The 22,221-nt window shown below is 62.3% G+C and overlaps 2 protein-coding genes across 19 annotated transcripts in view; both read right to left on the reverse strand.

Annotated features, from left to right (window-relative positions):
* MYRF (myelin regulatory factor) overlaps positions 1-13,001 on the reverse strand; it is a 31,413-nt gene extending 18,412 nt beyond the window's left edge. For 3 of the 10 annotated variants that reach the window (XM_070069652.1, XM_070069649.1, XM_070069645.1), the window contains exons 1-3: positions 12,808-13,001; positions 1,400-1,487; positions 971-1,234 (exon numbers count right to left, since the gene is read on the reverse strand). In XM_070069652.1, the coding sequence (XP_069925753.1) occupies positions 971-1,234; positions 1,400-1,487; positions 12,808-12,853 (398 nt within the window). In that variant the 5' untranslated portion in view covers positions 12,854-13,001. Of the gene's footprint in view, positions 1-970; positions 1,235-1,399; positions 1,488-10,295; positions 10,819-12,807 lie in introns of those variants that run through there. The other 7 variants (XM_070069623.1, XM_070069621.1, XM_070069636.1 and 4 more) reach the window with 5 other exon arrangements.
* A 4,987-nt stretch (positions 13,002-17,988) lies between these two features.
* Positions 17,989-22,221, reverse strand: part of DAGLA (diacylglycerol lipase alpha) — a 59,216-nt gene continuing 54,983 nt past the window's right edge. For all 9 annotated transcript variants that reach the window (XM_051833227.2, XM_051833228.2, XM_051833221.2 and 6 more), the window contains one exon: positions 17,989-21,408. In XM_051833227.2, coding sequence (XP_051689187.1) covers positions 20,433-21,408 — 976 coding nt within the window. In that variant the 3' untranslated portion in view covers positions 17,989-20,432. The remainder of the gene's footprint in view (positions 21,409-22,221) is intronic.

The raw sequence follows: 22,221 nt of genomic DNA on the forward strand, positions 1-22,221 counted from the left end.
ACTCAGCAGGTGCGTCACAACGTGGGTCCTGCCTCCGTGTTCTCTCTCCCTTCTGTCTGTGGCTTGGGGACAGCCTCCTGGCCTCAAGCACACAGTCTCCTTCCGCAGCAAAGGCTCGCCCCGGCACCCCCGAGCACGGCCTCCACCGTGGTCCCCCCCAAGCTGTGGACTAGGAAAGTCCTGGGACAACAACACATCAGTGGCCCCTGTCCACCTGGCACTTCCTCGGAGGCCCACTTTACAGAGGAAGAAACTGAGGCCCTGATGGAGGACCCGTAAATGGTGGGGTGGGGTGGCTGCAGCGGGGCTGGGCTGTCTGAACACTGCTCCCATCTCTGCACTTCATTCCTCTCCCACCCAGAGACAGGGCCCCTGCTCCCCCGTCCCAGACCGGGGAACCCAGAGCTTTCTCCGAACTCCTCTCCAAAAGCCGGACCCTGGGCTGGGGACCACCTGGACCCCTTGGTCAAAGTCAAATCCAAGGCTCAGCTCTGGGTCAGGCCACTGGTGTGGGCCCCCAAGGAGACAAGGGGAAGGAACTGGGAGGGCGAGGCTTCACTAGGATGAGCTCTGGGCTCCGCAGATTTGCTTGGGGGAGGAGGACCTTGAGAGCCCACCCCCGAGCCATGGTCAACGTGGGCTGAGGGCACGTGCGTTAGGTGTCCTGCAGGTGTGCACGTGTGTGCAGGTGTTCCCATAAATGTAAACAGCCGTGGCCTCCAGTCTCACCCCCTCCTGTCCACTCTCCAGCACTCTCAGAGATTTTTCTAGCACTTACGTCAGCCCTCATCACTCCCCGCTCAGAGCACTGGTGGCTGCCTTCTGCCTTGGGACAAAGCCCACGCGCTCACCCCTGGGCCTGGCCCCTGATCTCCCCGCACGCACGCACGGCCCTGCCCACCACCAGGCCCATGCCCCCTGGGCCCTGCCTCCTCCCCCCGAGCCCCACCCTGTTGCTGCCCTCACTCACCCTGGGGCGTAGGGAGCCTTGGGCTCTGCCTTGATGGGGGGCCCGGAGCCCCCGAGGAAGGGCTTGGGGCCGGCACCCAGGCCGTTGTTGTTGTTGCAGTTGAGCGGGGCACCGTAGCTTGGGGGTGGGAGGGGCCCATGGCGCCCTGGGGAGAGGCCACCCCCGGGGGGGCTCAGGTGGTGGACCCCACTGGCGCCGGGCATCGCCGACTGCCCATGGGGGTAGGCACCGGCGCTGGCTGGAGCAGAGATGTCTGGGAAGCAGCTGCAGAGGAGGGAGGCAGCTCAGCCCCAGTCAGGAGCCCAGGGCCCCCAGAGAGGCAGCCGGGGCACCCCCTCCCACAGGGACCTGGGCAGCTGGCAGAGGTGTCAGTGGCTGCGTGCGGAGGAGGGGACCACGTGCACCCCCCGGCCCTGCCCTCACACTCACAGGTCAGAGGCATCCTCCTTGCCGATGTACTCCTCCAGGATGCTGGTGTCGATGTTGGAGGGCTCCAGGGCACCGTTGATGTCGTGGCCTGTGGCGGAGCAGGCGGTGAGCTGGGCAGGGGGCTGCCTCCCGGGACACTCCCAGGCCCCTGGGCCCCGCCTGCATCCCTGCCCAGATTCCTTCCCCTCTGTGTAGAGGTGAGGAACGGTCCTTGGCCCACAAGGCCACCTCGAGAGAGATGAGAGAGTCCTCGAGCATGGAGCTGGGGACACAGCCACTCCTGCCCCTCCACACTCCTATGTCTAGCTGTGTGGCCGGGCAGGGCCCTTCCTGTCATCTGGAGACCACGGTTGCTGTCTGTCTTACAGGACGCCACGAGGAGCAAATGCGGTGTCCAGTGGGTGCCACCACCATCACTGGCTCAGACCCAGCAGGGCTATCCTGCCCTGTTTTCTGGTGATCAGTCCCAGGCAGTCCAGTGTGGGGCACACAGGGGCAGGGGGCCTGGCTGGCTGGGACCTCACATCCTGGGGGGAGGGATCTCCTGTGGGGACCAGAATCCAGAGTGTCCCGCCTCCCTGTGCTTGCCCTGGCCCTGGCCTCACAGTGGGGAATGAGGGCAGTCACAGCCCCGCCCCTCCACCTGCCCACCTCCTCCTGGGCCCTCCCTGCTGGCCCAGGCCCCAGGAAGGGGAGGGACTCCCAGGAACAGCAGCACAGGGCTCTTGGGCACCCCGAGGGCAGGAGGGGGAGGCGCTGGCCTCTTCCCACCCAGGGTCACCTTGCATGGGGAGCTGGAGGGCGGGGTGATAAAAGGGCTGACGTGGGAGATGCGTCAAGTCTGATAATGCGACAGCCCCACCCACACTGCTGACCCAGGCTGGCCAGCCCCACTGAGGCAAGAGGGCCCCTCCCATCAGCCTCTAGAGCCGGGGTCTGGGGTCTGCATCTTGTGCCCCTCCCCTGATGAACCCTGGGCACAGAGCCAGGTCCAGGACCAAATTCCGGCTCAGCCACTCCTGCTGTGTGACCTTGGGAGGGTCCCCTGCCCTCTCTGAGCCTCAGTTTCCTCATTGGTAAAATGGGGCCATGAACAGCTAAGTCTCACAGGACGGTTGTGATGGATGTCCATAAAGGTCCGTAAAGCACCTTGTACCTGGTGGGTGCTCGGCAAATGGAGTGCCTGGCCTCACTTCCTGGCTCCAGAGCCCTGGGGTCCCCGGGAGCCCCTGGCCCAGGCCCTCCTGGCCCCAGCCGGCATTTCAAGAATGCTGAGCCCCGCTTAGGTGATTAATGAGCGGCTAAGCCCTCCTAGGAGTCACGCGCTGCCTGCGACAGGCCAGGGCTCTCCTGCTGACCCCATCCCCCGGCTCACCCAGTGGGAACAGGGGACACCCACTGAGCACCACCAATGGCTGTCCAGGGTCCCGAGTGGACAGGGCAGAAACCTTGGGAGCCAGAAGTGACCATGTGCATGTCGAGGTGCCGGGACTCGTCTCTGCACAGGGCCCCCACCCCCTTACTCCCATAGAAACCACAGTTGCCATTTATTGAGCGCCTACTGTGTGCTGGGCACTTCTGGAGCCAAATACATCAATAACCGTGGAAGGGCTGGTGCTGTGGCACAGCAGATTAAGCCACTGATGGTGATGCTGGCATCTCATATCAGAGCCCCAGTTCGAATCCTGGCTGCTCTGCTTCTGATTCAGCTCCCTGCTGGTGTGCCTGGGGAAGCAGCTGACGATGGCCTAAGTGTTTAGGCCCCTGCACCCCCATGGGAGATCTGGATGAAGCTCCAGGCTCCTGGCTTCGGCCTGGCCCAGCCCTTGGCCATTGCCATTTGGGGAGTGAACCAGTAGACAGAAGATCTCTTTCTCTCTCCCCCACACCTTCAATTAATAAGTGAATAAATCTTTAAAGAAAACACGGGAAGTTTGTTATGTCCAACGCATTCCGCAAGCTCCTGCTATGCGACCGAACCACGATGGTGACAACAGCTCATCTAATGCCTACCGGTGCTTCTCAGCTCTCGACAGGGACAAGGATGGTCCCCAGGATGGAGGTTCACGGTGACTGCGTGCCTACCAGGCCCTGAATCATTGTGAGGGCTCCCACCTTGCCACCATCCCTGGTGTTCAGTGAGGTCGCGTTTCTTGCCCAAGGCCACACAGCAGGAAGGACGCACACCCAGGCAAAGGGGCCTGACTCCAAGGGGATGAGCTTTCCTGAGGGAGGACCAACCAGGCACAGCGAGCAGGGAGGACGGGGGCTCTGCAGCGTCACCCCCACCCTGGCTGCGGGAGCTGCAGGTTTCTGAGACTGAACTTGGCATCTACAGTGAAGGATGGGCCCGGGAAGTCCTGAGCTGCTATTTATAACAGGCCCAGCCCCCTCCCCTCCTCCTCCTCCTCCTCCTCCTCCCCTGGCCAGGAGCACTCCTAATCACCCCTAATCCTCTGGCCCACCTCCCCGGGGGTTGGGGGGCCTCAGGCAGAGGCATCCTGGGAGACCCTAACAAGAACCAGATGTGGTTGGGGGGAGGAGGGACCCTCTCGTGCCAGGGACGGGGTGGACGGAAGAGGGAGGAGGGAGCGGATGGAGCAGGGAGGGGGTGGGCCAAGGAGCAGGGAGGAGCCGGAGAGCTGGGGGGGGGCCTCTGAGGGATGCAGACCCCACACCTTTCTCTCCCTGGAAGCCTTCGAGGCCAGCCTCATCTTCTCCCTGTGCTTCCCGTCCTCACGGGGCCGGCCCCCAGCCTGCCCCGGGAACCACCCCAGAGATTTCGAGTAAACACGCCAGGAGCAGGGGCGGGGGTGGAGCTTTGCTGGAGCCCAGGAATTCTTAAGGCAGAAGCAGAGGCCACCCCCCCCCGGGAGTCAGGAGGGGGGCAGGGACCCCTGGGCACACTCTCGAGGGTGCTGCTCTCCCAGAGAGCCCTAACACAGCACTGGATCCCAAAAACAGGTCCCTGCCAGCCAGGAGGCTGAGCGTGGGGCACAGATTCTCAGTCTGGGGCAAGGCCGCCCCGGGCCCCATAGCCAGTAAGTGACACCATGAGGTCACAAGCCAGCCACTCTCCGCACTCCCCCCCACCCCCACCCCCGCCTCAAATCCTTCAACAGCTTCCCATTGCAGAGGGAGGGCTGGCCCAGAATCCCGGGGCAGGGCATGAGCGGCCTCCTGCCTTCCCCTCTCCTGTCCCCAGTCCCCTCCCTGTAGGACAAACACATCCCCGACCCAGGGCCTTTGCACATGCTATTCCCTCCACCAGAGAAAGCTGACTGTACTCACTCTCTAGTTTCAGAGAGTGCACCTCTCTCTCTCTCTCTCTCTCTCTCTCTCTCTCTCAAGGCAGCCCCCATTCTACCCACTTACCAGGCTTTTTCACTGTCCTCTGTACTCCGCCCTCCCCAGGTGGTGTGAGTGCCATCCACCACCACCACTACTCCCAGCTCACCCCAAGCGGCCACCCCACACTCAGCCTACAGCACCCACTCTGCACGGACAATATTCATATCTATATATTTATCCATATTTATCACATTTTATAATGTGATAAATAATGCCCATTTTACAGACGGAGAAATGGGGGTTCAGAAAGGCCGGGCAGCTTGCCTGCAGCTCCCAGGGGCCGGAGCTGGGCCTTACATGATGCCCTACTCTGTCTCCGCAGGACATAAACTTCCCAGCACACAGTGGGAATCTAACAAAATAAAGAGGAACAGAGGAGCCAAGTAGCAAGGAGGAGACTGGGAAAGGGGTGTGGGGAGCCCAGCCAGGCCAGGCTGTGGCAGGGCCCGGGGCTACACAGGCCTCGGGAGGTACCGCCATGCACCCCAGCTGCTCCTCGTTAATTAGCTTTTTATTACCTGCCTTGAACAGGAGCCAGACATGGCCCCTTCCTGGGCAGGCTGGGTCTGGACTGTGGGAAGGTGGGCCCTTCCTCTCTTCTCCTGAAGGCCACCCAGCTGGGCAAGAGAGAAGCCAAGGGGACTCAAGCCAGGTGTGGGATGAGAGCAGGCGGGGGCCCAGGTGGTCCCTCCACCCGGACCCCTCCCTTCCGCCCCTCCTCCTGTTCATGCTTGCATCCCCCCCCACCAGCTGTGGCTGCTGGCTGAGTCTCGGCCATTGTCCTGTGGGACGGGGGAGGGTGGGGACACGGCACAGTGGGAGGCTTGTGCCCTGCCCACCCCCTCCCTGCCCCGTCAATGGTGCACTTGTCAATTCATGCCTCAAACATGGCGGAAATCCCGTCAGCCACGTGGCTGTGGGCAGGGTGGGCCAGGCTGAGGATGCTGGCCAGGCTTGGTTGATTTGAACCCGGGGCAGACGTGGCATCAGGACCCAAGCCAGTCCCCCGAGCACCCCGGCTGTAACAAATGTCCACCCCAGACACCCAAATCAAAGGGGCAGCCTAGCTCCAGCAGTCACTGGGGCCAGCGTGGTGGTGGTCAGGGGACTGTCCACCTTGGCATTGAGACAGCCCTCAGGTCAAAGAGACCTGGCTTCTGAAAGGGCAGCTCCTGGGCCTCAGCTTCCATCCCCATCAAATGGGGCAGGGATGCCTGCGTCATGGGCTGGTCGTAGCCTTAAAGGGGCTGACCTCAAGAGACCAGCTGTCAGCCAAACTTAACTGCTCTGTTTCCGTCTCTCCTGGGGCTCCCCTCACGCCTCTGCCCAGGCCGCACCACTCCGTGCCCTGCCACTCTGCCCTACAGCACATCATCCCTGCTCCACGGAGCACCTGGAGCCTCCAGGGGCCCCTGCACCTGCCCCCAAGTCCCTGGTCCCACAGGAGCGGTCCTGCACTGTTATTCTTGCACATGGGTGGCACAGTTTGGCCTCCTGGCCCCAGGCAGCCTCTCCCCAATCTCAGCAGGGGGACCCCTAGCGCTATGGATCTCCTCCCTGTGCCGAATGAGCTAATCGACATCCTCCAAGCCAGTTCACATTCTCATCTCCTTTGATTTTCACTTTCTATCTTTATCAATATGCTCAAGAACCGCTAGCCGTCCTTGCTTCAGGCTCCTTTACCTTGTGACTAGAGCCTTCTTGTTCAGACGTACCACTGTGCAAGCAACCCTGAACTTCTGTGTCACCTGACGAAGACGTAGCTCTCAAGTCGCTGTCCATCAGGCTCTTAAATCTGAGCCACAGTCGCCTTTGCTGCCTCCCACTTCTTACCAAAATGGAGAAGAAGCCCACAGCCTGCCTGCAGGGGCCCCAGAATCTTGGGCTCTGGCTAATGGTTTCCTTGGTCCTCCCACTGCTGCTACGCTGGCCTCAGGTGAGCACAAGCTGAACTCACAGGCCCCAGAAGCTCCCCAGCTGGGTCAAGCAGAATGGAGAGCAGCAGGTGCTACCCCCACCCTGGCTCCCAGGGTTATCCGCTCCATTCGGGAGCCACAGCCCTGACTCTGCAGGGTTAACTCCCACCCAGTGCCCCTAACTCTCTTCCCCAGGGCCCATGGCGGGCAGGCCACAGAGAAAGAGTAGAGACCCTGCAGCTTGGGGTAGGGACAAGCCTCCACCAGGGGAAGCCATGACCACCTGTGCTTACACACCGTCCACACTCCAATGTGCACATGTGTACCTACACTGGGCATACCCATGGCCAGTTACCCTGACACACATGGTCACCAACAGCCTGTCCCCTACTCAGTTACACAAGGACACACCCACAACACATGGCAACACAGCTTATACACACATGCACACCACACCCCCAGCATGCTCTAGGGCTCCTTTATCCACCCCACAGTGACTGCCTGAGCACCTACTATGTGTCCGGCACAGCCCTAGGCTGCAGTGACACAGCAATAAACAGAACATTCCCTTCCCACGTGAGCTGACATTCTAGGAAACAGCTGGATGACAAGACAGGTCAGTAGAATCCATAGCACTTCAGAGGGTTTCAGGCAGCAGCGACAGCCAGTACAAAGGCCCTGAGGTACGGGCACGCCAGGGCCATACAGGTTTGTACACCCTGACACAGATGCATACAAATGCTCACCTCCCCCATGGTGGGTCCAGGCCACACATACCTCCCAGGGCAGTCTCACGTGCCTGGGTTGGGGCCCTCCCTCTGGGAGTCTCCTCTCCCTCTGTCAGTCCCTCTCCTCACAGGCAGCTCCAGCAGGAGCCAGAGCTGAGTAAAGCCACATCACAGCCCCAAGTCCCTTGCCCTCTAAAGACAGTCCCCTGCCTCCAAGCTAGCAGGGCAGGAGACCGGGATTCCCCTCCCCTTGGACCTCAGGAGGTAGGGCCCGTGAACTCCACTGTGGAGAGACAGGATACCCTGCAGCCCCCAGGCCACAGCCCCCTCCCAGCCTCGGCACCCTTGGGGTGCTCACCTTCAGGCTCTAAGGTCTTGAGATGCCCAGGAGCTGGATGGACATCCCTTAGCATAGCCATCAGAGGGGAGTCAGGCCCCTTGGCACGTGAGAAGAGAGGCCCCTTCCCAGGATGGCACCCGCCTGGGACCCAGGATGCTGCCCAGCTCTGCTGTGGCCACCCAGAGTGAGTCTGATGCATCCCTTCCTCCCCTGCTGAGAAAGGAGGGGGCACCACCCACCCCTCCACCAGGCACCTCCACAGCACAGGCAAAGATGGAGGACGGCCAGGCCCCATCCCTCTGGCCAGGGAACAAGTTCTGCATCTCTAGGTGGAGGGTGGGGCAGGCCCCTCGGGACATGTCGGGGACCAGGGCAAGGCCACACCTGATGTGGTGCAGGTACCTGCACACAGAACACGCCCAACAAAGCCGGCAGCTTCCCTCATCCCTGGAATAAGCAGCCCGGAGAGGGTGAGCGGCTTGCGAAAGCAGGTTCCCAGCCCAAGTGTGGGGCTCTGGCTTCTCTGTGGAGCCATCGTCCCCAAAGTGTGGTGCACAACACCTGGCCCGAGCCTATGGGGCAGGGCTGTGTAAGGCCCGTGAGTGATCACCTTGACCGAGGCCAGCATTCAGCGAGCGTTCCCAGGCCAGGAGAGGCAGGCACTGGTGCTGCACTGAACGCCCATTTTACTGAGCGGCACAGTGAGGTGCAGTGATCCACCCAGCGCAGGCCTCTGGGGAGGCTGCAGACCCCAGCTGCCCACGCCAGGGCAAGCACCAAACCATGACGTCATCCCACCCTGCCCCTCAGCCGAGGGCCACAGACAGCCAGAGGCAGCAGGCGCCGGAGTCCTGGAGACGGCAGAGCCCCCCACCAGCACCCCAGGCTGTGAGGGAAACTGAGGCCCGGAGGAGGGCGTTAGGCAGGAAGAGGAAGAAGGTGAAAAGGCAAGGCGGAGGCCTGGGCAGGGCGGGGCTGCCCCCAGTTAATGATTCAGTTAATGATTTCTGCTCCCAGTCCTTATCGGGAGGGCAAAGTCCAAGGGCAGCAGCCAATCACAGCCTCTGGCTGCCAGGTCCCCCCAGTCCTGTAACCTCCCAGGAGTCAGGCAGTGGGGGCCAGGTCCCCAGAGACAAAGCCATTCTGCCCAGAGGCGCCTGTCTGTCCCCATACACCCTCCCTGGCTCTGCCTAAGACCCTGAGGGCACTCTGTCCGGGCTCCTGGACTTAGGAGAGCCCCAGAGTCTGTGGTTGGTGGCCACCTGCTCCTCACTGCCGCTCTGACCCCCGCCCTCCTCGACAGTCCAGCCCCTCCCCAGGACGCACCCCCATCTCCGCTGCTGCCTTGGTGCCCACATCCACTGCTGGCCTCCCTTGGCCCTGAGAACACTTCCTGTTCCCCCACGCTGGCCCCCACCGCGTGGCCCTGCGCTGGGTGTGGGGCCGAGGGCATGAGTCAGACCCCCTACTGGCAATCATCAGGAGTCCCCCAGGGAGTGGGGTCTGGGTAGACCCAGGAGAGTCCCATCTCAGCTCCCTCCAAGTCAGGGGTCAAACAGCCCGGCCACCTACCTACTCCCCAGGTGCGCCGGAGAGGCTGGCACGGGACACAGTGCTGCCCCCCCACACACCCGGGCTCTGCCCCAGACACCCATCCAGGTGGGGGTCCTCTCTCCTGAGCCTCTAAGGTTGCTCCTGGGGCCTCCACTGGCCCCGGGAGGGGAGACGGAGATGCTGACCCCTGACAGGTGCTCCCTCTGCCTCCAGCAAGACCCCCCTGAGGAGCACAGAGAGCTGAGGGCCTGGGGTCAGCTCTGGCCAACTCTCTTCTCTTGGGGGCGCAGTTGGCGCCATCCTCCTCCCCTCACCCAGCCCGGAGACAGCAGAGGGGAGCCCCCACCCCAAGCCAGGATCCCGGTGTTTTTGTTCTTCTAAAAGCTGTGAGTTTGTCTTTGTTGGATGGCTCAAAAAAAAAAAAAAAGGAATCACACGGGAAGCCGGAGTTGGTCCAACTAACCTACCTACCAGGAGAGGAAGAGAGAGGCCAGAAAAGTCACCAGCCAGGCCGCCCTCAGCTCCAAGAACGGACAAGATCCCAGGCCCCCTGCCTCCAGCCCTGGTGGGGCTCTGGACGAAACCCCACCCCACCCCAATCTCTCAGGGGCCTTTCTGGAAACCTAGCTCCCTTCAGTCTCCAAGGCATGCTTCTCTCTGGGGGGCCATGGCTGCTCACTCAAGCCTCCTGTGGCCCCAGAATCAAGGGCCAGCACCTGCCCCTCTATGTCTCAGCCCTGGTCTTTCTTTTCCCAGGGCTAGGAGATAAGGCTCTTGAGAGCTGACGGCCACACCCTCCTGTCTTGCAGGTGAGGAAAGGGGGCCTGGCCGGGACAAGAGCTTTGCACAGTGCCACACAGCTCTCAGGGGCTATGCCTGCTCCAGAACCTCAAAGTCCTGGCTGGATCCTCAGATGCTGCCACGCTCCTGTCCCGAACCTTGCCGTGGGAGTACAGATCTCAGCCAGCCAGGTGATGAGAGCGCACCTGCCGCTACACCCCGGTTACCTGCTGGAAGCCAGTGCATGCTGCCCGGTAGGTCCTCCCTCTGCAGGCCCTGTGCCTGCCGATCTGGTCTGTTGTTGCCTCTCTCTAGGGGATTAGCGGGGCAGTCACGGGGGCCCGGCTGTACCAGCCTCGAGGGGGCCGCCCTGTCCCAGCCTCCCACCCGAGGTCCAAAGCGCCTTAGCCCCCTGTCCCACCAGATACACAGGGCAGGACCCAGGACACACGCCTGTGTGCAAAGGGAATGGCACTCCGGCATGCGACTGGCGTCTTGCACTGCTGCTGCATCGGCAAAACCCTTTCCCAACCTTCCAGCCCAGAGCCGAACACACAGAGCCCTCCACCCACTGTGCGCAGGGAGTGATGGAGGCCACGCAGGGACCAGGATGGGGACCCAGGTGTCCACCTGGGCGTCCCCAGCCCCAGGTCCAAGCACGCACTCGGGAAGCCACATCCACACCACCAAAGCCCAGGTTCCTCCCCCCGGAGCTTTCTTATTTCTGCTTAGGAACACAGGGCGCACCCTCAGCCGCACTGGGCCCCCATACCATGGCCCACCCCGTTTCCTGCAGGGACTTTCCTCCCAGGTGGCTGAGGCGACCCCAGCCTCCTGCCCACCCCCACCCCCATCTCAGGCTCCAGGACTCCTCCAGGCCAGCCTCCTAGCAGGCGGCTGCACACCCCGCCCTGCTCCCCACAGACATTCTTGAGTCTCCTCTTATCTCTCAGGAGGGAGCAGCACTGCCTCCTTGCCAGGCGGCCGCATGGCTGAGCCGTGGCGTCAGCCCTGCCCCCCCCCCCCCCCCCCCCCGCGGCTGGCCAGGCGGGAAGGTTTGGCTCAGGAGACAGGGAGCCCAGGCCAGCCAGGCCCACCCCTCTGCCCTGGGCTCAGGGTCTCCTCCTTGGAGGCCCCGACTCCTATAAAGTCCCTTGAGAACCCCTGGGGCTGATGGAGGCTACCTGGGACACCACCCCCCCCCCCCGATGGTGCAACTGCCTGCCTTAGGATCAACCATTGAATCCACTCCAGGCCTGCCTTCCTGGGACCTGGCCAGCCGGAGTGTCCAAAACACTGGAGTTTGTGGCCTGAGGTTGGAAATGCCCTTTTGCTGGGCTGCTTGGCAGGCAAGAGTGGCCAAAGGTTCCTGCCCCTCCTCTGCCCCCAAGACACACAAAGAGAGAAACTGAGGCATCCCCCACAGGACTCCAAAGGTATCTGGGACCCCAGCTTCCAGGCCCGGGGGCTAAGGGCAGCACAGTACACCCCCAGGGCAGGTTCAGGCTAATGAAAAGGGAGAGGTAGGAGCAGGGTAGGCTCCCCAGGTTAGCAAAGAGGGGCCCAAAAGGGGCCGGAGAGTCTGGCTAGGTGTTCCAGGGAAGCTCTGAGGAGCATAGGGGCTGGGAGACGTCAGCCCACACCTCCCCCTCCCCCGCCCACACCCTGTCCCATCCTTTCCCAGTCCAGCACTCCGGGAGGCTGGGCAGCCCTGGAGGAGGGGCACGGTGTGCAGGAAAATGGGGGAGTCGGGAGATGTAGATCAGACCTCTGAAACCAGTGTGGGGGTGGGGTGGGGGAGAAGGCAATGCTATAGGGTGTGCGTAGATCACAACCTAGGAAGGTCCTTTCAGGGTCAAGGTGAGAGGGTGAGGCCCCTCCAATGGGGCACAATCAAAGGACGCTCCAGGGACAGGTGTGGGGGACACAGCCCCGAGGCACTCCAGAGAGCCGGTGGACACAGTTCATAGCATCTGGAGGATCTCAAGAGCAGAGGTGGCTAGTGGCAGGGGTGCCAGCTTCCAGAAGGTTCCAGCCCTAGCACAGCATGCTGGGGAAGGGGTCCCAGCCACAAGTACGGGCGAGGAAGCCGCCTCGGGGGGAATTTCAGCCTGGGGTGGGGGCAACGTTGTGAAAGAGAGTCCCAGTCTGGAAGGGGGTCCTGGCCTCAGCGAAGCATAGAGGGGCCGCCCCGGCTCCCAGGAGTCATGCTGGGAGCAGAGTGTCAATGAGAAAGGCACCCAGAGGGTCCTGGTCTTCAGGTTGGGGGTGGGGGGCTCAGCCTCCAGGAGGCAGGCTAGGGTCTAGAGTACCAGCCTTAAGCGGTATGGAAGATCTTAGAAGGAGGGCAGGCTCCAGTCTGGACAGGGTTCCAGATAACCACGGCAGTGTCCGCAGACTAAGAAAGGGTGCTGGGGGGGGGGGGGGAGTCGCAATTTAGGGGGATTGAAGACCCTGGATGGCCGAGGGAGGTCCAAGCCTCGAAGGGGACGGCGGCCCCCAGGAAGCCAAATGCTAGGAGGCAAGGACGGGGAGCCCAAACTTCAGGGGAGGCGAGTAGTAACTCCAAAGGGACCTGGGAGCCACGGCGGGCACGCTGGTGCCAGCCTGAGGAGGGCCCCCACCCAGAGGAGGCGTTCGGGGGCTCGTGGAGTGGTGGGGACACAGTGGGGCGTCCCAGCCCCGGGGGAGATGCACTGAGGGTCTCAGCACAAGAGGGTCGCGTCCCGCGGATCTCACCTTCGAAGAAGCGCTGCAGCGCCTCCGTCTCGTCCACCACCTCCATGTCCGGCCTGCCCGGCGCGCACTCCAGCCGCGGCCCCGCTACAGCCCGGCCCGGGGGCGCGGCATCGCCGGCGCGGCCCGCGCTACAGTCGCGGCTCGGCTCCGGCTGCGGTCCCGCCGGGTCCGCCGCCCCGCTCGCCCCCCGCGCGGTCCTGGCCCGGCCCCTGCCCGCCCCACGGGCCCCGCCCGCCGCGCACAGCGCCCCCTGCCGGCGCGCCCCGCGCCGCAACCCAGCCGCGGGCAGCGTGCGCGCGCGTCTGCCTCAGGAGGCGCTGGGCGCAGGGGGTCCCAGCCGACTCGAGGGACTCAGGGCGGCTTGGCCAGGGTCGCGGTGGACTGGGCCTGGGGTCAGCGGCGTCTTTCGGCCTTCGCTGTTCTTTCCCTCTCCAGGGCAAGAATTAGGAGTCTAAATCTTAGGTTATCAGAACCTCAGAGGCTCGCACCCCAATTCCTCTCCTGGTCCACGCATTTCATCAGTAACTTACAGCCTGCACTGAGACTTTTCAGTTGCCATTTCATTCAACCCTCATAGGCACCGTGCCAAGGAGATGCCATTATTATATGTGTTCTTCAGATGAGGGAACTGAGGCTTAATGGGTTGGGACCTGTCTCGTAGAACTGTCTATGATGATGGAGGTGTTTTCTGTGTGGTCCAGTATGGGAGCCACTCCATGAGCACCTGAAATATAGCTATTGGGACTAAGGAACTGGTTTTTGAATTTTATTTACTTTAAATAGCCACATGTGGTTATAGTACGGAACAATGCAGGTCTGAGTTTCAAGGTCATTGGGGTTCAGGGCCAGATCCCGGCTGACCCAGGGATCCAGCGTCACTCACAGCTGCCCTGTCTGGAAGACTTTACTTGGAAGGATGTCCTAGATAAACCCATCGCTCCTTTCTCCTGCCGCCACCCGTGAGTGCCTTCTCATCTCCGTCCTAACCCAGCTGCACAGCCTCTCTTCCAGGGATCTCTAGAACCTTCCAATCATTTTTTTTAAAAGACATCAATCAGACAACGCCAATGCTTTCCTAAAACCAGTGGTTTCCCTTGGCCCTCTGACTTGAACCTCTCGATCCGGTTCCCAGGCCTTGGGTGGCCCACCCCTGCCTGTACCCCTGCCTCAACACCTTTCTCTCAACAGCCTTTCTCTCCGTTGCCCACACAGCCACCAATGCCTCCTTGCAGGGCAGGTGGCCTTGGGGCACTTGGTGGAGTCCCCTAAGGTAACGCGGATAGGAGCTCCCAGCTCCGCCCCGGGAAATCACCCTAATGGAGGAAATACTCAGTTACCAGCAGAATGCTTCTGGGGTGGTGGTCCTTACTGTAACCACTGCCCCCGTGTAAACACAGGGCAACAGTCCCCCTAACTGAGACCTGCTGCTAGAGGAATAGCCCTCAGATTACGGTCTGTGCTGCCATCTGACACGCTGCCCTCTGCTTCCTTGTGTTGTGTCCAATCACCCCAGCTCTGCTCGCTCTATACGTTTTGGTGAATTTTTTTCTTTTTTCAGAAATTTGTTTATTTGAAAGGCAGAGCAACAGAGGGAGATCTTCCATTTGCTGGTTCACTCACCATGTGACTACAACGACCAGGGCTGGGCCAGGCCAAAGCCAGGAGCCTGGAACTCCGCTGGGGTCTCCCACGTGGGCACAGGGGCCCAAGCACATGGGCCATCTTCCACTGCTTTCCCAGGTGCATCAGCAGGGAGCTGGATTGGAAGCAGAGCAGCTGGGACTCGAACTGGCGCTCTGATGCTGTGAGGAGTCAGACAGGTTAAGCGTAATATTTTCTCCGCCGCCATTTCACCTGTAACCATGAGAGATTCCTGCATTGCAGGCAGCAGCTTAACCTGCTTACTACCAGCCCCCGGTGATTCTCCCAAAGCCGGTGAAGGCAGCCTCAGTGAGGTGTTTCCTGTGACACCTGCCATTGCTTACACATGCCAGGCCCACAGCTGCCACAGGCCCTTGGCATGTGCTGTTCCATCTGTCTACAGCACTCGTCCCACCTGGCTGGTTCCTCCTCAGCGCTCAGGTCTCAGTCCACACATTGCCGCCCTGGCCACCCTGCCTAAAGCGATTCCACCTGCCTAAGCCATGCTGGTCCTTCTCGCCTCATCCTTCTCCTGCTCTAGAACGGAAGGGCCCCATGAGGACAAACGATTTTTCTGTCTTGGTCATCGCTGTAGCTTCAACACCGAGGAAACACTGCCCGGCAAACAGCAGGTGCTCGGCACGTGGCAGATCGTCCCGTTCCAGAGCGGCTGAACTCCGGCCAACCGCAGCCTCCCCGGACCCTAAGCCATGGGATTCAGAGCTGGGAAACGCTGTCACCCAGCACTGCTGGACAAACCAGGAAACTGAGGCTGGGAGGGCTGGGAGGCCTTGCGGGCCGATGAAGAGGCCAACCAGCCAGTGACCCCAGACGCTGTGGGGAGAGCTGGAGAAGCCCGCTGCCTCCCCCAGCCTCCCTTCTCCTCCTCGGTGGCCAGCCATGGGGGAGGGGCAGCGGTGACTGAGCCCCAGATGTGGCCCAGTCAGCAGGCCCGCGGTGGCCCGCCGAGGAGGGTCAATACCAGGACAGTTCTAGGGTTGGGGGAGGGGGTGCCCAGGCCGGCGGGCGCCTCACAATGAGGTTTTGTCCCTGTGGGGGCCGCTCTCCGCTCTCCGAGCTGTTGCTCTTAGATATATAGAATGGGATTCTGCTGGAGGCCCCAGCTGTGTGTGCTGACCGATGCTGTCCCGCCCCCACCCCCAGGGGCTGGGCTGAGAGGGGGGAGAGGGGCCGCACTGAGATGCCTATTCTTTTCCAGCTGATCCGCCCCAGAAGTCTTTCTCTCCCTGCAGACTCCCTTGAGACAATTGTTATTCTGCCCTCTACCCCCTCCTCTGCCCCTCTTCCACCAGGGGTCAGGCCTGCCCGTGGACAAAACACACACCCGCCTACACCGTGGGATTTTACAAGATGGCTTCCTTTGCTGAGCTACCAGCTTCTCGATCACCTCCACCCACCCCAGGTCTTTCCTCCGTAGCCCTCGTGGTGCCTGAACGCACCCTTGGAGGGCCATCCCGTGCCTTCCTCCTTCCCTGTCCGGGCCCCTGGGCTGCGGTGGGGGAAGGTGCTCCACCTCCTCGTTAGTAAGTTGATAGATTATCCGGTCCCTGGGGTAGCCTTGAAGTTGGACGGGGAACCTCCAGTGTCTCCCGTGGGAGCCGGCCAGGCTGGGGGCAACTGGCCCAGGGCTTTTCTCCTGCGGTTGGTGGTTAACATGTCTGAGACAAGGGCTCAGCTAGGAGTCAAGGCTGCCATCGCCCCCCAAGTCCACAATGGAGTGGAGGCTCAAGCATGCCTGGAGCCGAGGCTGGGCAGAGGGTAATAGCTGGGGCTGATGGACTAGGACCCTGGCCATGAAGGTGGGCCCCATCCGTGTCCTCGCTCTACTCCACCACGCTTCCCTCAGTGTGGGACAGACTCAGCCCAGCGCAGCGAGCACAGTGGTCCCCTGTGGCCAGCCAGCCTGCTCCCCAAGGCCTGCCCGCTGGCCCTTGGGAGCGCACTCATTGTTCCGGCCTTCCAGTGCAGCTAGAGGGCCAGGCATGTGATCAATAAGTGGTGCTTTTGCTTTCTCGGGTTTCTGGAGCCCCTGCCTGGCCCTGGGGGGCAGTAGGACCAGAAGGCTCTCCCAGGGAAAGGGACCCAGGCAATCCAAGGGCTAATGAGTAACGGGCAAGGAGACCAGTCCAGGAGGAGGAGGGGCCTCCTAACCCGGGACGCTTGGCCTCCCCTGGGCCCACGCAGCCCTGGCAGCAGCCCATTTGCCAGGGGGAAAGAGGAAGGCCCTAGGGTGGTGAGTGTGAACCCAGTGAGTCAGTGAGGCCAGGGTGCAGCTTCCTGGACTTGGGTGATGGCAACACCGACAGGGTGTGGGGCGGCTGCCAGGAGACTTCCCTCCGAGACTCCAGGAGGAACCGTCTGCAGGTCCGGCACGGGGACAGGCAAGGCCGAGTCCTGCTCAGCCAGCACTGCCCCTCACCAAGCTCTGCTGTGTGACCCAGGCAAGCCCAGGACCTCTCTGAACCCCACTTTCCTAGGCTTCGGCCCCACTCCCGGCAAAGGGAGAAGCCTCTGCACCCCAGTAGGTGAAGGTGGAGGCTGGAGTTCCAGGTAGGGAGGCTTGGGTTCTGGTCCCAGGTCTGTCCCCACCTCCTGTGGGACCTTGACCCTTATCAGGTCTCAGTCTCCTCTCCTGTTCCGAGACTCCAAAGCCGAGAGCACTTTTGTGACTCCCCAGCCCTTCACCAAGTACAGTCATTCTGGACTTGGAGTGCCAGGCTGGGTGGGAAAGAGGAAGGTCAAGTCTAAAACTTGGCTGGCTCAGCTCATAGGCCAGTCTGGAGGAACAGCGCCCCCTGCTGTGCAGAGGGAGAAGGAGCCCGCCTGGGACTGGCAGGAGGCCCAGCTGCTTTTCTACCCTGGGCCTCCAACCGCTCCCCGCACCTCGCTCCCTGAAGCCAGGCTGGGCAGGGGTTCCTGGGGTGCTCTGGGCTTGTCCAGGTGTCTTGTGCCCTCCATGGGAATCCCTCAGCTGAGGCTTCCAGTGGTCCCTGCATTTCAGTGCTGGGTATGCGTAGTCAGTACCCCAGTTCCTGGCTCTGCAGAGATGGGCAGCTCACTGGCACGCTCTGGGCTTCAGTCCTCAGAGAGGAAAAAGGAGTTGCCGACCGGCTGTCTTTTAAGGGCTCGGCAACAGGAGAACGTCAGTCCCTTGGTAGCCCTCTCACACAGGCGGGACTCGGGCTGCTCCCATCCGCCTGGGCCCTGAGGGTCTCCTGCCTCTGTGCTGTGAATCACACACAGCCCGATGCTGGGCCAGGATATGGGCAGCGCAGGCGTGGGTGAGAAATGCCGCTAGCACCTGACACTGCAAGGGAGCCTAGGGTGCAGGGGCCCACGGCCAAGGCCGAGCAGCTCAGTTTTAACCCAGATACAGCACCCAAGCTGCCGAACACACCTGCATCTTTGCAGTCAGGCAGGCTTGGTCTTAGGGAACCTCAGTTCTCACCTTGGGCTTCTTGGTTAGAGCCAGGCACGTACCCATCACTCACCCGCTGATAAGTCACTCGAGGCAGCCAGTGTGCTTCTACATCCAGTTTATACATAGCTCTATACAATATACAGAAACCTTTATATACAGATATATTTATAGAATAAGCTATATTAATCTGTCTCTCCTTTTTACAGCAATATTAGTGTGGATCTTTCATACATTAAGTACAAAAAAAAGTCACGGGAGAATGGCACGTAGAGAGTGCGTGAGGGTGTGTGGGGCCCGGCGCTCGTTACCCATTGCATATGGAGGTCACCCAGGCCCCGGGAGGGCAGGCCAGCATGTGGCTGGCAGAGCTTGTGCTGCGGGTCTGGGGGACGGAGTGGGGGTCGGGCTGAGCCGAGCTGGGCTGAGGGGGGTGGCTCAGACCCCCCCGAATGCGGCATGGGGTGGAGGAGTGAGACGTGCAGCAGGCCCATCCTTCTGGGGCTGGTGGGGAGGGGCCAGTGAGGGGGCTGACCCTGGGTATCCAGGGCTGAGTCCAAGCCTGCCCCAGCCCCAAGCCTGTAACATGGCGTGGTTGCAGCCTTGGGGTTGGGGGGGTCTGTCCCTGATGGCTCAGGCCTGGGCATGGGTGGGTGATACGCCCACCTTAAGGGGGCTTAGGACCCACCCTGGCACAGGAGGAATTAAAAGGCCAGACACCGAGTCTCTCGCTGCTACTGGCTGGGTGCTTGTTGGAACTTTTTTTCTGATTTAATATTTTGTCTTTTTAAGCTCTAAGAGCCTGTGATTTTGTCCTGCTTCTGTGCTGGGCTGGGGCTGTGCCTCAGCAGGGGAAGAGTGTCCTGGAGACAGGTGAGGGTGCATCACAGACGAGGCGGGAGGCCCAGCTCCCGGGTCTCTGTCCCCATCTGTCAGGGCTGGCAGGTGCTCCCAGGGCCCCCAGCCCGGGCAGCCATGTGAGGGGTGGGGGATCAAGGTTCTGCCTCCAGGCCGCAGTGATCACGAGATGGGGTCTTGGTCAGGGGAGCCCAGGCGGCCCAGGGAGGCTGTGGGTAGGGCCAGACTGGGAGGGATCATGCCTCCAAGGGGACGAAGGCACCAGCAGGCAGTCAGCGCCTGCTACACGGTACAGGCGTCTTCCAAACTAGGGGTCAGAGCAGCAGGTGAGAAAAGGGGAAAGAGTGGTGTCTGAAACTGAGCTCCTCCTGAGGCCCCACCTTGCAGGCCCCATCATGCTCACTGTGTTCTTGGCAGGCTGGGGGACGCAGCAGGCAGGCAGGGCAGGTAGGGTGGGCAGTCCCCAGCAACCCCTTCCTCAGGAATGGTGCACACTCATGCACATGCACACACACGCCTGACACTAGCATGCACAACCTCCCCCCCTCCTGCCTCTGGACAAAGGCAGTCTCCACCTTCCCAGCTGCCTCCCAAACCCAACAGGGAAGGAACCCCTATGGGAGCCTCAGGCTAAACCAGGGCAACCCCCTGTCCTCCTGGCCTCCAACCTGGGCAGCGGGCACAGGGTGTCTTGCCAAGTCCCACAATACCCACCTCTTGGCCCCACTTCCTGCCAGTAGGATACCGGGGGTGGGAGGGAAGAAAACCCAGTTCCCGGTAGGAGCGCAGGCCAGTGAGGAGAGAGGTGAGGTGGACAGAGGAGTGTTTGGTTTCAGATCCCAGGGCCCAGAGCTGCCTAGGCACTGGGTGGGGGAGGTACATAGGGAGTTGGGGGACACTTGGAGGAAGGAGGAGCCCAGTGGCCTCGCTCCTCCAAGGGCACTGAGTCTGCAGCCAGGGGTGCCACAGCAGTGCCCACCGCCCTCTGAGTGGCTGGGAGCCCTGGGGCCAAGTGTGCCCAGGACCCACAGCCAGAGGGGCTAGCATAAGGGGTACTGGCAGAGAAGGGGCAACTCTTACCCCATTCTCCACCAAGCCCTGCCAGGCTCCTGGGCTGCCTCTGGCCCTGCCCAGAAAGGAAGTTACTGACCACGTGACAGGGCAGGTGGCGGTGGGTGGGAGGGCACAAGGGGCTTGCATGCCCAGGGTACATCCTGAGCCAGCCCAGCAGCTTCTGTAAACATACACAGCACTGTGGGCCGCCAGCAGGCACCAGGTCTGGGGGTTGGGGGGGTGGCCATGGCAAGTGCCAGCCTGGCCCGCAGATGAGAGTACGTGTGCAGGGGCTGCTCACCATCATGGCCCTGGCAATGCAGCCAGAGGGCAGCGAGGGGAGCCAGCTTCCCAAGGCCTGGCCCAGGACAGGGGGTGCCAGGTGCCCCTGCTGGGGGCAGTCAGGCTTAGGATGGCCCAGGCTCTGCCACCTTTCCCCATCTGGGAGACCAGATCCCAGCCACCTTGGCTCTGGGGGTCCTAGGCTGAGGTAGGGATGCAGACCCCCCAAGCTCAGCAGTGAGGCCCCATGCCTGGGGCTACCTGGCCCCAGGGGCCTCTCCTCAAAGCTGCCCAGCTAAGGGGCAGCCACCTGTTCTGGCCTGGGCCTCAGCTGGCAGCCGCTGTGGGGGTGCTAACGCGCCGAGATGACCAGGTCATCCTGCTTGACCGGGCTGGCCCCATGGCCCGTGGGGGTGGAAGTCCGGATCTTGTCGGCTGCCAGGCACTCCTGGCTGCTGAGGCCCGTGGGCGTCAAGTCCATGAGCTCCCCAGAGGAGCTGAGGGGGAAAGAGGGCGAGAGCGAGATGCCCGAGGAGGGGTCGGCCGAGCCGGCAAAGAGCCGCGGGGGCTTGGGCACCAGGTTGGGCTCGAACTGGGCCCGGAGGAGGATCTCTTGCTGGCTGGGGGACTTGGGGCCCTCGGTGTAGTCGCTGGTGGGGCTCTCAGGCACCACCATGCAGTAGAGGTCCTGGAAGGAGCTGCTCTTGCTGTCCAGGTTGAAGAGGCTGTCGATGAACTCGGCGAACTCCAACACCTGGGGGCTGGGCGAGTCCCCCAGGCGCCCGTTGTGCAGCGCCAGCTCCCCGCAAGGGGCGGGGGCGGGGGCAGGGCTGGGGGCGGGACCACTGCCCGCCGCCGCCGCCGCCTCCTCCTCATTGGCTGCCGCGCTGGGGGGCCTCTCCGGGGTGACGCCCCCGCTGCCTGGCGTCGCCTCCAGCGGCTGCGTGTCCTGCGAGTGCTTGGACAGGCTGTCGGCCGCCAGCAGCTCTGTGCGCGAGCTCAGCGACGGGTTCTCCTCCGGGATGGCGGGGTCGATGTAGAAGAGGTGGCCCTCGTCGCGCTCCAGCACGGCGTGGAGGCTGGGCGAGCCGCGGATGCTGCGGAAGCCCGAGGAGCGGCGCGAGTCGAAACTGTACAGCGACTCGGTGTCCGACAGGCTCTCCATGGTGGCCAGCGGCGCCCGCCGGGCCTGCAGCTCCGCCGCCAGCCGCTCCTGCGTGGACAGCAGCAGCAACTCCACGGGGTCCTGGCGGGCTGCCGCGGCCACGGGGGACAGCAGCCGCCCTTCGGAGAAACCCTCCAGGCTCATCTCGGACTGGGACTTGCTCCTGCAGGGGTGGGGGTGGGGGGGGGAGGCGGGGTGAGTGTTAGCGCCTCAGAGAGGCCGCCCACACCCCCAGGCCAGCTCCCCGACTGGCAGGAAGTCACAGGGACAAGGTCTTTAACTTGGGGCAAGGAATCCTGATTTCAAAATGAAAAAATTCACAAGCACTCCAACCAAGTTGAAAGACCAGGCTTGATGCTGGCATGTGCCAGGGGCCCTGAGTTCCTGAGTTGTGCTGGGAGCACTGGCTGGGGCTGGGACTGGCTGCCCCAGGTCCATCATGAGGCCACAGTGGGAGGGGAGAAGGGGGGGGGTGGAGAAAGAGAGGAGGAAGAGGGCGAGCGCCCCCTGTGCCATCCCCCCTCCCTCATCCTGGGGTTCCTCCTGCCTCTCCCATGGCTGTAGCCTTCTGCTGGAGGGGACCAGAAGCCCCTTGCTCCATTGCAGCAGCCTGTGGGGAATGAATGAGAGAAGGGGGGAGTGTGTGGCAGCTGCAGGATGGTGGCCGAGAAAGGACACTGGCTCCTGCATCCTGCCGGGCAGCTGCCACAGGAAACTCTGAAGTGGCAGGGAGGGACCCTCCGGGTGTCTCAACCAAGGGCCAGGAAGCAGCCATCCCCCTTCTTGGCAGTCACGGAGAGGGGCAGGAAAAGTCCCACAAAGGCAGGACAGCTCTCCCCTGGATGGGCTACCGCCTGAGGGCCTGACACCCAGTAAGGGACGCGTGGCTCAGGCGTGTCTGCAGCCTGGGTGAGTGTGCACCTGTGAGCGTGTGCACACACATCTGTGTTTATGTGCAGTGTGCACCAGATGTCAT

This window comes from Oryctolagus cuniculus, chromosome 1 (assembly GCF_964237555.1).
Source record: "Oryctolagus cuniculus chromosome 1, mOryCun1.1, whole genome shotgun sequence".
NCBI lineage: Eukaryota > Metazoa > Chordata > Mammalia > Lagomorpha > Leporidae > Oryctolagus > Oryctolagus cuniculus.